This window comes from Pongo abelii, chromosome 7, assembly GCF_028885655.2.
Source record: "Pongo abelii isolate AG06213 chromosome 7, NHGRI_mPonAbe1-v2.0_pri, whole genome shotgun sequence".
Lineage (NCBI taxonomy): Eukaryota > Metazoa > Chordata > Mammalia > Primates > Hominidae > Pongo > Pongo abelii.
This window is the reverse complement of record NC_071992.2, coordinates 256,285-269,743: the sequence shown is the minus strand read 5'-3', so window position 1 is coordinate 269,743 and position 13,459 is coordinate 256,285. Positions and strand designations below refer to the sequence as shown.

General features: G+C 43.8%; 1 protein-coding gene across 8 annotated transcripts in view; it reads right to left on the bottom strand.

Moving 5' to 3' along the window:
* Positions 1–1,761: 1,761 nt before the first annotated feature.
* Positions 1,762–13,459, bottom strand: part of FBXO25 (F-box protein 25) — a 64,394-nt gene continuing 52,696 nt past the window's right edge. For 4 of the 8 annotated variants that reach the window (XM_054561139.2, XM_054561140.2, XM_054561138.2 and 1 more), the window contains 3 exons: positions 13,111–13,293; positions 8,510–8,653; positions 2,055–2,910 (listed from right to left, as the gene is read on the bottom strand). In XM_054561139.2, the coding sequence (XP_054417114.2) occupies positions 2,821–2,910; positions 8,510–8,653; positions 13,111–13,293 (417 nt within the window). In that variant the 3' untranslated portion in view covers positions 2,055–2,820. Of the gene's footprint in view, positions 2,911–3,875; positions 3,903–8,509; positions 8,654–13,110; positions 13,294–13,459 lie in introns of all 8 variants that reach the window. The other 4 variants (XM_054561135.2, XM_054561137.2, XM_054561136.2 and 1 more) reach the window with 2 other exon arrangements.

Sequence of the window (13,459 nt, the reverse complement as noted above, 5' to 3'; positions counted from 1 at the left end):
ACCAGCCCTGAGTGAGCAGCGCAGACTGAGAACAGGTCCGAGAATGACGGGAGATTCTATCATGAGAGTGTCTGGCACTGCCTTTCGCAGGAGCCACGGGCAAGTGAAACTTACTGCCTGGCTTTAGGCTCTTGGTGTCCTGAATTATCTACTTCATTGCAATGAAGGCATCAGAATGTAACTTAATCTCACAGGAGTGGCATCCCTACTTTTGGAAGGCCCCCTGACAGAAACTGTATTCAAAAACACCATTCCAATATGGAGACTTACGATTTCTCTTCTCGTCTCTGTTTGGTGGTGTCTGATCTTCTGTAAATAACTGATCAGTGCCTTAAAACTGTCTTTATTCTGTCTTTATACCCTCCATTAACCTTTCAATCTCTCCCCAGCAATGTAAGCCATCCCTGCTTACCTGCCCAGCTCCCACAACTTGTCCCTCGAACGCACCTGCAGGAGGCTGTGACCCATGCAGTGGCAATGCGGCTAGCTGTGTCCATGGCCTGTGGAAATATGCCAGCCCAGCAGAACAGCTGGGATCCTACACTATTAATATGGTTATGTTTTCCAAGCAAGTACTGCTCAATTTATACAAGTTAAATGCACGTATCTGTGATTTGATAGCACAGCTGAGAACTGTTATAACATCTAACAATTAAATGACAATAACAGTATATGACAAATTAGGGGAAAGAACCACAACTTCAAAAGGATAGTTTCCTTTTAAGAAGAAACTAATATGAAAAAAGACTAACATCCCCCCCCAAAAAAACAGGCAAATATCACATTAAGTAATTTACCAAAAACAAGAAAAGCAAATGGATAATAAATATATGGAAATCTTCAAGCTCACAATTTCTCATACATCAAATTCTTCACTTATTAAAACAGCACCAACAGAAAAAGAAATACCTGTGCTTCAGGGATAATGGAAACTCAATGTACTTACTCCCTTTCCTAGATTAAAACAATTTATTTTTTCAGCTGGACGCGGTGGCTCACGCCTGTAATCCCAGCACTTTGGGAAGCTGAGGCAGGTGGATTGCTTGAGCTCAGGAGTTTGAGACCAGCCTGGGCAACATGGTGAAACCCTATCTCTACTAAAAATACAAAAAAACAGCTGAGCATGGTGGTATATGCCTGTGGTCCTGACTACTTGGGAGGCTGAGGTGGGAGGATCACTTGAGCCTGGGGGACAGAGGTTGCAGTGAGCCGAGATCATACCACTGCACTCCAGCCTGGGTGGCAGAGCAAGACCCTGTCTCAAAAACAAACTCCAAAAAAATTTTTTTTCATAAACAATCTAGAAATATATTTAAAAGCCTTAAAATATGTTTGACTCATGATGTTGGCTGTACTAGTGGTTTACTGTAAGGAGACGGCCACATTGTTACGTGTGACGATGCTTATCACAGTTATTGATGCTAACAGTGAGACACTCAGGAACCCCAATATGTTGTGATGATAAAGCCTGTTCCATCTGGGTGATTCTATGGAGCTAATAAAAGCCAAGTTTCCAAATAACATTTAGGATATGGTTCTACGTTTCTAAAAAAGGCAGGGTCGGGGCAGGGGTGGGTTGTGAAATAACAGTGGTATACAGGACATTTATGGCTTTATGAAAAACTAACATATATTCACAGAGGCCCCAGGTATTTGCATCGCCTCAGGAGAAACTATAATTTGACAAATAAATGCATTCTTGGCCATTGTGTCAGTTCACAGAAGTGGGGCTGAAAAATCCAGAATCTTTTTTTAGTCCTATTTATAACGCTATAAAAGTATACTTTTATTATTATGCTTAAAGGAAAAAGTAGAAATGATTTACTTGGGCTCCTTGACCCTATTCAAAAATGGAAATATACAACAATACATTTCTATCCTATGCCTCCTGAGGGGATTTTTCATATTCTTTTCAGCATGCACAATAATCTTTGGGTGGTGGGATTGATTTTCTAATTTTCTAAAATGGACATGCGTTATTTTAAAAACAAAGCAATCTTTTAAGGATTTAAATATCAAAATCACTAAAAACATTTCTCAGGATGCAAAACTGATGAAGTTTAAATCAATAGATAAACATGATTTATTACTTTGTATTAAAGTAGTTTCAACACAAAGTTTAGACTGCACTGGGCTGTTCCCATCACAGTCCAGGATTATGCACAGACCAGCCCCCACCCCCAGCAGGGGTACCCTGCCAGAACCTGTGCTGGATGCCTAGGAGCACAGAGACCACTGCTCGTTGTTGGGCTGTGTGTGCACAATTCATACCCCGATCCACAATCCCTAAGACAAGAATGGCTGTCATTGCCCTGGGTTCACTTTCTATTCAAAGAGGACTCATTTGGGCACAGCCAATGTAGTAGTTAAAATGCATTTTGAGAAAAAATAAATATTCTGTACAATGTATTTACAAGGATCAACTGTTTTGTAACCCACCCCCAATTAGTATAAAATTGAGAAACTATAATTTGATAATTAAGAAGCATATTATTGGCCATTAGTGTCAGGTCAACAAAGAATGTGGAGCTGACCACCTGAAATATTTTTGAACTATATATATATATAGTACGCAAAATTTCACATTTTAATATGCTTAGAAGGAGTTTTTAAAGAAGTAGAAATGATTTCCTTGGCCTCTGACTTTCAGTGATGAAAATGCAACCATGCAGTCCCCTCTGTGCAGAAGGGCAGTTCGTCCCAGGCTTTCTGGAAGCAGGGGCCTCCCAGGAGCCTCCACCCACCTCACAGAACACTCACTATGAGCCCTGCACAGACAGCATGATTCACAATCTCCAACAGGGATGGCAGGGGCAGCCCTTAAAACTTGAAGAGGTCGATGAAGTGCTGTGGAGACACAGGCGTGAAGCAGCTGTCAGGGTCGGCCGCCGTGCAGGGGTGTCCTGAGTCCTGTGGGGAGGTGGGAGATGGTTAGGAGAGGGCCCCACCACCAGCCACACTCTAGTGATGGTGGTTGAGGGGTCGTCAGCTGCTTGTTGATGTGGACCCTGGGCCCCACCTTAGAGGTACATGGGAGATTACTTGGATGAGAATGATCAACACAAGGGCAGCCGCAGCCGATTCTACATAGAGGTTTCCCATGGAACTCCTGCTCAGGTAGGGCAGGAGACAGTGGCCCCAGGTCAGCCCTCCAGTGCCGAATCTGGTACTGAGTCAGAGGAGCCAGCTGCTGACACCACCCTGGACTGCCCCGGAATCTACAAGGCCACAGAAGAAACCACTGGGGACTTTCTGTCCTCTGGTCCCAGCCATTCCTTTGTCCTATCCTCCTGTTCCTGGCTCACTCTGTTACACAGGGTTCCCTCCACCTGCCATTCATCCCTGAATCAGCTTGGGCTCCCTGCATAGGACAGGAGAGTGGGGACACATGGCCTCAGCCCCCAAGGCTCCTGCTTGCTCCAAGGGAGCTGGCCATGCTCACATACCTAAGGATCCAGAATTATATTTAATATGAGAAGTGACGACAGAAAAATTAATTTTGTGGATGAAGACTGGCAGAATCTTAGGAGGAACGTAGGTAAATGGGACCAGAGGCTCTGGGGTCAGTGCTGGGTCTCTCCATGGCATGCCCTGGCAGTGCTGCCAACCCAGGTGCTGTGTGGTGAAGTGTTTATGGGCACATCTAGCACCCTCCCTCAGCACTCAGGTGTTGTTCTGCAAAATATTTCATGAACACTCTCGTCCTTGCTGAGGTGATCAAAGTGGCCACTCAGCCCTGCTCAGGGTCCTGTGAAAGCTCAAGTCAGCGAGAGCTGGAATCGAGCCGGGCAGTGGCCAGGATGACGTGCATGAGATGCAGCACGATGCAACGTTTTCATCCCGAACACAGGATGTGTGGCAAGATGGGGAAGTACCTTGAATAGTAAAGCAAGATGGTAGTCCTTTGAGATCATGAAGAAAGAATCAGGAAGGAATGCAGTGAAGGGAGGAAAAAAGGAGAAGTTAAGATTAGAAAGAGCCAGACTGCATCTAGGCATTCAGGTTTGATTCATATTATTTACGAAAATAACTAAAAACATCAGGTAACTAAATTTGGATACTACAAGGTTATTAAAAGTAAGCAAACAAGGTCTCATCAGATAACCCAAATTCCCAAACTACTTGAAGACAGTCTTAAGACAACGTATCTCTACCTTTAAGTCTTTCAAATTTGGCAACTAATGAGGCTGCAGTGCTAAATAACCTTTAAAATTATTCACTGAAAAAGAGATGCTGTTTCCATGTGCAGTTTATATTAAAACTTTATAATAGATTTTTTTGGGGAAAGTTCTTTGTTCTTCCTTTAACATCCAAAGGGTCTGCTCTGTGCTCAGTAATCCACATTAAGTCAATTCCACACATGCCCTTAAGCCAGCCTCCACCTCTGACACTTGTTTCTCCAGGCCAGTGGATGCCACTTTCCAACACAGACCCAAGCCTCAGCAGCTGCCCTCCTGTGCTGTTCTCCCGCGCTGGTTCAGGCTGCTACTAGCAAAGCAGTTCCCCCGCAAGACCAGGACCACCAGACCATGGAGACCTCATCTTATATTCTGGCTCCAACTTTGCTCCTGATGTCCACACAGGCCTGTGGGGTGAACGTCAGATGTCCAGCCCTCTATTCTGGCAACTGATACACCAAGAAAAAACAGGACATAAAAATGCCAAATGCTCATCCTGGCTTCCCTGACCCAGCCAACAAGTCTACAGTTTTTAACTGAGGTTTTGTACAGCTGGGAGATAATGCCACCCCCTCTCAGTGGACCCTCGCAGGGCCATTGAAGTCAGTCTTTGGCTCCAGAGCTTAACTCAGCCCAGTTACTTACGGACTGTGCAGAAGGCTGACTAAGGCAGGTAGAAAAGTTAAAAAAGAACTCCAATATAGTAGAGCCAGAACAGGTGGGAAACCAGCTTGGGAGCAGATGAAGCGGCTCCACAGCACTGCTGACTGGAGAGCTCCAAGCTTATGTACTGTGGGAAATGATAAATACCAGATGCAGACCTGAGACAGATGCACCATGGTGTCGGCTCATGACCAAGTCCCAGGGCCAGAATTTAGAGTCACCAACACCCAGTCTCATTTTCTTAATAGCTTTGATATTACTTTAGTTTCTCAGTCAACACAAACTACTAGGATGCTAAACAAACAAACAAAAAACAAGCAGTGACCCTAACCCTAAGTGCCATTTTCTGAGTACCAGCTATGTGCCAGTTTCCAGGCGCAGGACTGCTGAACATTCACAGCTCCTCTGTGTGGTGGGTAATGGCGTCAAACCAAGACCCTAGGAGGGGCAGCAAGCTCAGGAGACCCCGGAGGCAAGTCCAGGTCTGCCTGACTCCAGTCTGGGTTTGGCTCACCAGGCCACTCACCTCTGATTAGCCACATTGGGCAAACCCACGGTGCAGGAGATGGAAGACAGGGCAAGAAGTACCTGACATCTTCAGGGGTTCAATTAGGAGGGATGACTCTTTTTGAATACTTCCATGCATGGATTCAGAACTAAGAACGTGGACTGCCTTCTAGAATGATATTCAGTGGGAGAAGCTATGATGGGACCTCTCACTGTAGCTGCAGTGAAGTGGACATCACAGCCTCCAGGGGCAAGACATGAACCTCCCAGAACTAAGAGATGGGCAGCTGTCCTTGCTAGGAGAGACTTGTTCTCAATTTCCATGACATGATCAAGTATGATAACAAAGTTCACTAAATACAAGAATGGCGAAGCAAATTCTTTTGGAAGCCTACATCATCTCTCAATTTAAAAAAATCAGAACTTACATGTTTCAGGAAACTAAGGCAGCATATTCTTATATACATGGAGCACCTGTAATCCAAAAATCTGAGATGCTCCAAAATCCAAAACTTTTGAGCACTGACATGATGCCACAGTGGAAAACTACACGTTAAGTACATAACACAAACTTTGTTTCATGCATAAAATTACTAAAACATTGTATGAAATTATCTTCAAGCTCTGTGTAAATGAAACAGATGAAAAAAACCTGAAACCTGAAGCCCTTCAAGTCCCAGGCATTTCAGGTAAGGGAGGCTTGATCTGTGCTGCCCACAATGTGGAAGCAAAGGAGTGGGTGTTTCTTTGTTAGTTGCCCAGCAGACAGGGAGAGCTCCAATATTCATAAATATTGTTCTAAGAAAAATACTACCACATACAAAACTGAAAGCCTTCTGTCCCTTCTATGAATGGTATTTTCCCTATAAAAGTATCATTGCTTTTAATAGTTCTATAGTACAAAACAATCTGCTCAGGAGAAAAAAAGAAACCTAACTCTTAGGAGAAGCACTAACTCAAATTAGAAACTACAGTATTGTGTCCACTCTTACTCTGTGACTGAAGACACAGCCACATGTTTTCAGTGTTGATATTTCAGAGAAGAACAGGTGTCAGTCCTAGAAGGAACTACACAGAAGGCGGGCCCTGTTCCCTCCAGGGTCAGATGTCAAAGCTGGCTGGGAACCTGGACTTACTCAATTGGCCCCTTTCCTTCTGTCCACAAGCATCTGCCTGTGGCTTCTACTGCAGACAACTCACCCCCATACTGTACTTTTTGTGCCCTATAACTGGGGAGAAAAGAATAGAATGAGGGCTCTCTCCTGTATAGCCGTAATCTTACTGATGAACTGATTTGTTGACTTCACCAAATTGAGAATAAACTGGAATCAAGATGTTCCCTGCTCTTGAGGGATAATATTCTACAAGACAGTTGTACTACTGCAAAAACACATAACACAACTTGCATCTTTTTAATTTCAGGAAAGAGAGAAGTCATACCAAAATATAAAACAATAAATTAGAAATAAAATCTCATATTCATGTATGATGCTGTTTACCTTTGTTATACCAAATAAAACTATTAAAATAATACAAGAAAAACACATCTTTACATTCTCTGCTCAACCATGGATTAATTTTTAAAGCCACACTTAGAATAAATGTAATTTGAAATGAAAAAATGAAAAGCAGTTGTCTCTTTCTGACAACCTAGAGCTTGCCTTATGACCTATCTGATAACAAATTTAGATAAATGTAAAGCAAAAGAAGTAATCACAATAGGTTATGGTGTCTATCAGGCAAAAGCCTCATCTCCCTAGACCTAGAGAAGGCAAGAGGCAGAGACAGCCCACTCTTGCAAGAGGCAGGGCCTCATCTAGACCAGGGACAGTCAGGGGGCTCCCTCCGCAGAGCAGCCAGCAGCTCAGCAGGGTCACTCCAGGACCAGCTTACGCCTAGTTTCGACATTTTTTTTTTCCCCATGGTGAAATCTCACAACATCAAACATGCTCAAACGCAAGGCAAACCATGGAAACATGGTTTCCATGGTGAAATAATATTAACATGTTAAGAAAGAAGTGGATAATGGCCGGGTGCCATGGCTCACGCCTGTAACCCCAGCACTTTGGAAAGCTGGGGCAGGTAAATTGCGTGAGCTTGGGAGTTTTGAGACCAGCCATGGGTAACACGGTGAAACCCTGTCTCTACCAAAAACAAACAAACAAAATCAGCTGGGCATGGTGGCTCGCCCCCGTGGTCCCAGTTACTCAGGAGGCTGAGGTGGGAGAATCACTTGAGCCCAGAAGTCGGGGCTGAAGTGAGCCATAACTGCGCCACTGCACCCATAACTGCCTGGGTGACAGAGCAAGATGCTGTTTCAAAAAAACAAACAAAAAAAAGAAGTGAATTAGCTGGGCGTGGTAGCATCTGCCTGTAGTCCCTAGCTGGACTACAGCTTAAGAGGCAGGAGGTAGAGGCTGCAGTGAGCCATGATGACGCCACTGCACTCCAGCCTGGGTGACAGAGCGAGACCCTATCTCAAAAAAGAAAAAAGAAAAAAAAGAAATAAGCAGTTACCTCTCTGACTGTGAAAAACATTCTATTTAGACACACAGTCTGGATGGTGAGAACAGGAAGTAATTGGATGAAGGGATGAGACTTGCAGATAAGTAACGATAGTCTTGTTAAGTTCTGATCATATGAATGAGAAAAATGCAGATTTTAAAATCTGGGACTTCTCTATGGACCCTTTTTTTCTAACAATGTGGCTTTGAGAAATGAAGCCTAAGCTGGTCCTGGCCCTGCAGAGACAGTGGGAACATAAAGGGCCGAGGGCTAAGTCTGGGGAAACCAGGAAGGTGCACTTGTCCTCAGATGGGCAGAGGGGTTACGCTCTAGCCTTCAGCCTCAGGCTGGGGGTCGGCAGGGAACCTGGAGCTGCTGCCAGGAAAGACCACTGGCTGCAATCCGCCTGCAATGCCCTCCTACATGCTAACTTCTGCAAAAAGGAGAAGCATTTTGGTTTTTAGCATTTCTGGTTTAAGCCACACATTGAATGAACATCTGTTCCCCTACCCCAATATTTGGTAAAATATATCTCCTTAACTTACTTATAACAAACAGTATTTTCCACTTTTTAGTCTTATACTTAAAATGTAGGTGATTAGTTTGTTTCACCAAAATTTAATCCTGAAATTCCAAGAGTGTATTTAAATCAGTACCTTCCAAAAGAGAATGCTGCAGTGCCGACAGAAATGCAGCGTGTCTCCGTACTGCTCCTTCGCTGGGTAATGTTTCTGAAGTGCAAAGTACATCAACTTCCATTCAATATGACCTTTTTCTGAAAGGATCAAATGTCTACAAAACTAAACAAACAAAATTCCATTCAGAATCAGCGTAAGAGGACTTTCAAAACATAATATTAGGTGTAAAACTTTTTCATTTTATTTTAGTTTTTAATTTCTTTTTTTAAACTTCAATAGCTTTAGGGGTACAAGTGGGTTTTGGTTACATGGATGAATTGTACAGTGCTGAAGTGTGGGATTTTTGTGCTCCCATCACTGGAGAAGTATGCACTGACCCAACATGTAGTGTTTCATCCCTCACCCTCCTCCTACCCTTCCCTCTTCTGAGTCTCCAATGTGTATTATACCGCTCTGAATGCCTTTGTGTACCCATGGCTTAGCTCCCACTTATAAGTGAGAACATTATAAAAAAGTGGTATTTGGTTTTCCATTCCTAAGTTATTTTACTTAGAATAATGGCCTCCAGTTCTATCTGAAATTATTTTTCAAAGGCAGTGTAGTACATAAAAAATTATTTGAAATTAAACTCACTTGGGTTAAATCAATAAGTGACAAATCAAATAAATTGTGTTACGCCTGTATAATGGAATACCAAGCAGCTGTTAAACAGACTTAAATATTCCAATCCAGAATAATGTCCACAATATATTATTAAATTAAAATAAGCTACACACATCATATGCGATAATGGACTTATATCTAGAATAGATAAAGAACACAACTCAATAATAAAAAGACAACCCAATTTTAAAAATGGGCAAAGGACGTGCAAAGACATTTATCTAAAAAGGTCTCAGAAATGGGCGATAACCTCATGAAAAGATGCTCTAGAATCCAGCCATCAGGGAAATAGAGTGAGTCCCACTTCATGCCCACCAGAATGGCTTTAATCAACAACTGAAATAATGAGAAGCAATGGGGAGGGGTGGAGAATCAAGAGACCTCACACACTGCTGGGGGAATGTGAAATGGTGCAGCCACTTTGCAAAACAGTCTGGCAATTCCTCAAAAAGTTAAACAGAATCCACCATATGACTCAGCCATTCTACTCCTAGGTTTATAACCAAGAGAAATGAAAACATGCATCTACACACAAACTCGAACATGTTCATGGCAGCATTATTTGTAAAAGCCACAAACTTTTATCAAACAAACTAAATGTCAGTCAACTGATGAATGGATAAACAAAAAGTGGATATACATAGAGTGGGATATTATTCAGTCTTGAATGAAGCTCTGATTTATTCTACAACATGGAGCCGTAAGGACATCATGCAAAGGGTAAGAAGCCAGTCACAAGATGACAAATGCCATAGATTCCTCTTATATTACACATCCAGAACAGGGAAACACAGAGACAGAAAGTCGATTAGGGGTTGCTTGGGGCTGGGAATGGCAGCTGAAGGGCATGTTTTGTTTTGTTTTTCCTGAGGTGATACTGATGTTTCAGCTGTGTCCCCTGCCAAATCTTGAATTGTAGTTCCCATAATTCCCATGTGCCGTGGGAGGGACCCGGTGGGAGGTAACTGAATCATGGGGGCAAGTCTTTCCCATGCTGTTCTTGTGATAGTGAATAAGTCTCACAAGATCTGATGGTTTTATAAAGGGCAATTCCCCTGCACATGCTCTCTTGCCTGCTGCCATGTAAGATGGGACTTTGCTCCTCCTTTGCCTTCCACCAGGATTGTGAGGCCTCCCCAGCCACATCAAACTGTGAGTCCATTAAACCTCTTTTTCTTTAAAAATTACCCAGTCTCGGGTATGTCTTTTATTGGCAGCGGATAATGGACTAATACAGATGCCAATATCCTAACATCGACTGTAGTGATGGCTGCATAAAGTGGAGGGTATCTTAATAAAGCTGTTACCAAAAACATCAGTATTACAGAGTGACTTTCAATTACAGTTTTGAAAATGACCAGTGCAGAGCTAGCGAAATTAATGTGTATGTTTGAGTGCATATAAAAGCCTGAAACAAAAAACAAAATGCATGGGCTAAAGGAGTAACAGGGCTGCGTTGGGGTGGGAGCCTTTAACTTGTTTGTACAACACTGTACTAGTCTTTAGGGCTGTTGCTGCAATGAGCATGTTTTACTTTTCAAAACTAAAAACAATCACTTGTATAACATACTCATACTTCAGTCACGGCTTTTGAGGACTCTGGAAATTATCGTGGAATCAGTGAGGAAATCTTGTTTCTAATAAAATTTGAAAAGAAGACTACTTGCAAAATAAAAAGTAGTTATCAGCCTGTTCATATTTAATATTAATTTCTGTGTCCTCCAGGCAGGCACTGTTAAAACATTAGTTCCTAGAGACTAAAAACAACCATTTGTTGTCTCATTCCTACTTCTTACTGACTCTGTGTGACACCAGTGTTCACCGGAGAATCCCCTCCCATGGTTTTCCTCATGAATAACCATCTGTGATTTTTCTGAACTCAAATGCAACATCCCACCAGATGCTCCAGTCAAGAGCATTTAGCTGACTTTTCCTTCCATACTATCTTGAACCAGTCCGGTTTTCTCAGGTATCTAGTTTTTACTTTGAGGATGCTTCCTTATCTATGCTTTCTCATAAAAGCTATTTCTAATATGCTTTTTTTTTTTTTCAGGGCCTTAATGTTAGTTACTGAGGCCTGAAGAACAGATCATTATTTTCTGATGCTGTGTTTTTATGATTCAGTTAAGAAAACGTGTACAAATGAGATGCACCTACAGGTGCTAATTGCAACTTAACTATTCTAGGATATCGGTGCAGAACAGACATTTAACTTATTTAAAGCAACTCTTTCAAGAATGGCAATGACCACAGAAATGGCCAAAAGACATCCTTAAGTATGTTTAGGGTCTAGATGTATAAACACCTGCCAGGCACTCTCATTAACGCCTTTTGGGAACAGCTCGGGGCCTGCACGTGATAGGGAGTGTCCCAGGGCAAACTGGGAGGCAGAGGGCTCATCCAGGTGACCTTCATTTACCTCTTTTCCTAGGATCTAAATCCTCCCCACAAAATTCTATCCACCCCCTCCCCCATGCCCAATGCTGACTTAAAATCCAATCTACTGTTCTACTCAAATTAATACTGGAATTCTTTTGCTTCTCCCGAACAAGTCCACTTGAGACAGTTTTCCCCAAGGCACCCATAACCTCTGCTCGGCTAAATCTCAAAGGCTTTTCTTTGTCCTACTAATCTCTCTGTCCATGGCCTTGAGGGTCCAGCTCCCCCCAGGTTCTGCAGCACCTCATTCTATCACTCAGCATTGGGGTTGGTACCCTCAGGCCCTGCCCAGGCTGATCCTGTTGCCTCCTGTCCTCTCCATATGCATCTGTCTAGGCCCTAGCTCCACATACCTCTCAGACACACTCCATGAGGCCCATGTTTAGGCCAACCCCTTCCTGTGGGAGCCCCCATCCCATCGGGGTCATCTTCTGATGTCTTCCCTGTTGCCCTTGTGCACTTCCTTGCCCATAACTCTTATTTTCCTGAGGCAGGATCCTGATGGATCCTCTTGTATCCACTCCAGCCTAGTCCTCAAACAAGAACAGAGGCTCTTCTGAAAGCTGCAATTCCATGCGCTTTGCTGGCTCCCCTGAGCTCACAGGACACAGACAAGGATTCTTCATGTAGCTCGGCCTCTGCCGTGCTTCCTCACCATCCACCACGCAAACACACAGCACCCGCCCCATGTTAGGGTCCGGCTCTCTCTCTAGGCCCTGTCGACTGCCCTGCATTCCAAGAGTAGACTATGCTCCTCATGAAAGGCACCCAGTCCCATCCTAGGTCTTCAAGGTGCTGACCACAGTTCAAATCCCACCCCGTGAGGAGCACAACATGCCTCCCTCCAGCCACCTGCCTTCTCCGGCTGCGACCAGCTCTGTGCAGAGCAGGTGCCTTGGACATCTGTGGGGTGATGAGGAGAACCCCCAGTTTCTGCAGAGGCCCAGGAACAGGGACCACAGGGTCTCATTGTGGATAAGGAATGAGCAGACCACCCTGGAAAGGCCTCAAGGAGTGACAGGAGAACACACCTTGTGCTGCCCCACATGCACTCCCAAGTGCAGCAGGCAAGCAAGCGGGGAGGCGCTGTGGACACTCAGGAGCGGCATCTACCGAGTGCTGAGAGCACTGAGGCACACAGAGGGCGCCTGACTTTTCAAGGATGTGCAGCTTGGTCAAAAGAACTGGAATCTGATTCATCAAATCAGGAGAAAAGGCAGTGAGCCAGGGACTCTATGCACCTCGTTATCAACAGGAGAGAAAAGAACTCAGTTCTTGCTTTGCTGTTCAGTTTTGGGTTATTTTTAGAATCATGGTTCTGTTTCAATACGAAAAATAAACCTTACATTCTATAGGAGAGAAACCACAGCAATCTCAATAAATTCTGATTGTTCCTGGTTCTTTAAAAGTGGAAAATACTCAGCCATTCTTTCTCTCCAGGTGAGTTTATAGGGTATGGCCCCCAGGCAGAGTCTATAAACTCCCAGCCTGAGGGGAGACTGCTGCATCTCACTCACCTGCTTTTCAGCAAAATGGTACTGACATAGCTTCTTCCACAGCTGTCTGTCTTCACTGAGCATATACAACGTGGGGGTCACCTGGCCTAAGGTGATGATGTCCCATCCGTCTGAGAACCGGTATAGGATGTTGTTCAGCATGTGCAGAGGAAGGTCACTGAGGGTGAGGCCATTGTTCACTTGCTGAAAGGAAAATACAACAGCAACTCACTGAGAAGATGGCCAATGTTTGTTCACACAGTAACTGAAGAGTAGAGCTAGAATGAGTGCTTCAAAACATGGTAACACAAAAAGAGCTCTCCAAGTCATGCGTTGCAAGGCGTCAAGGGGCCTGCATCCACCACCCTGG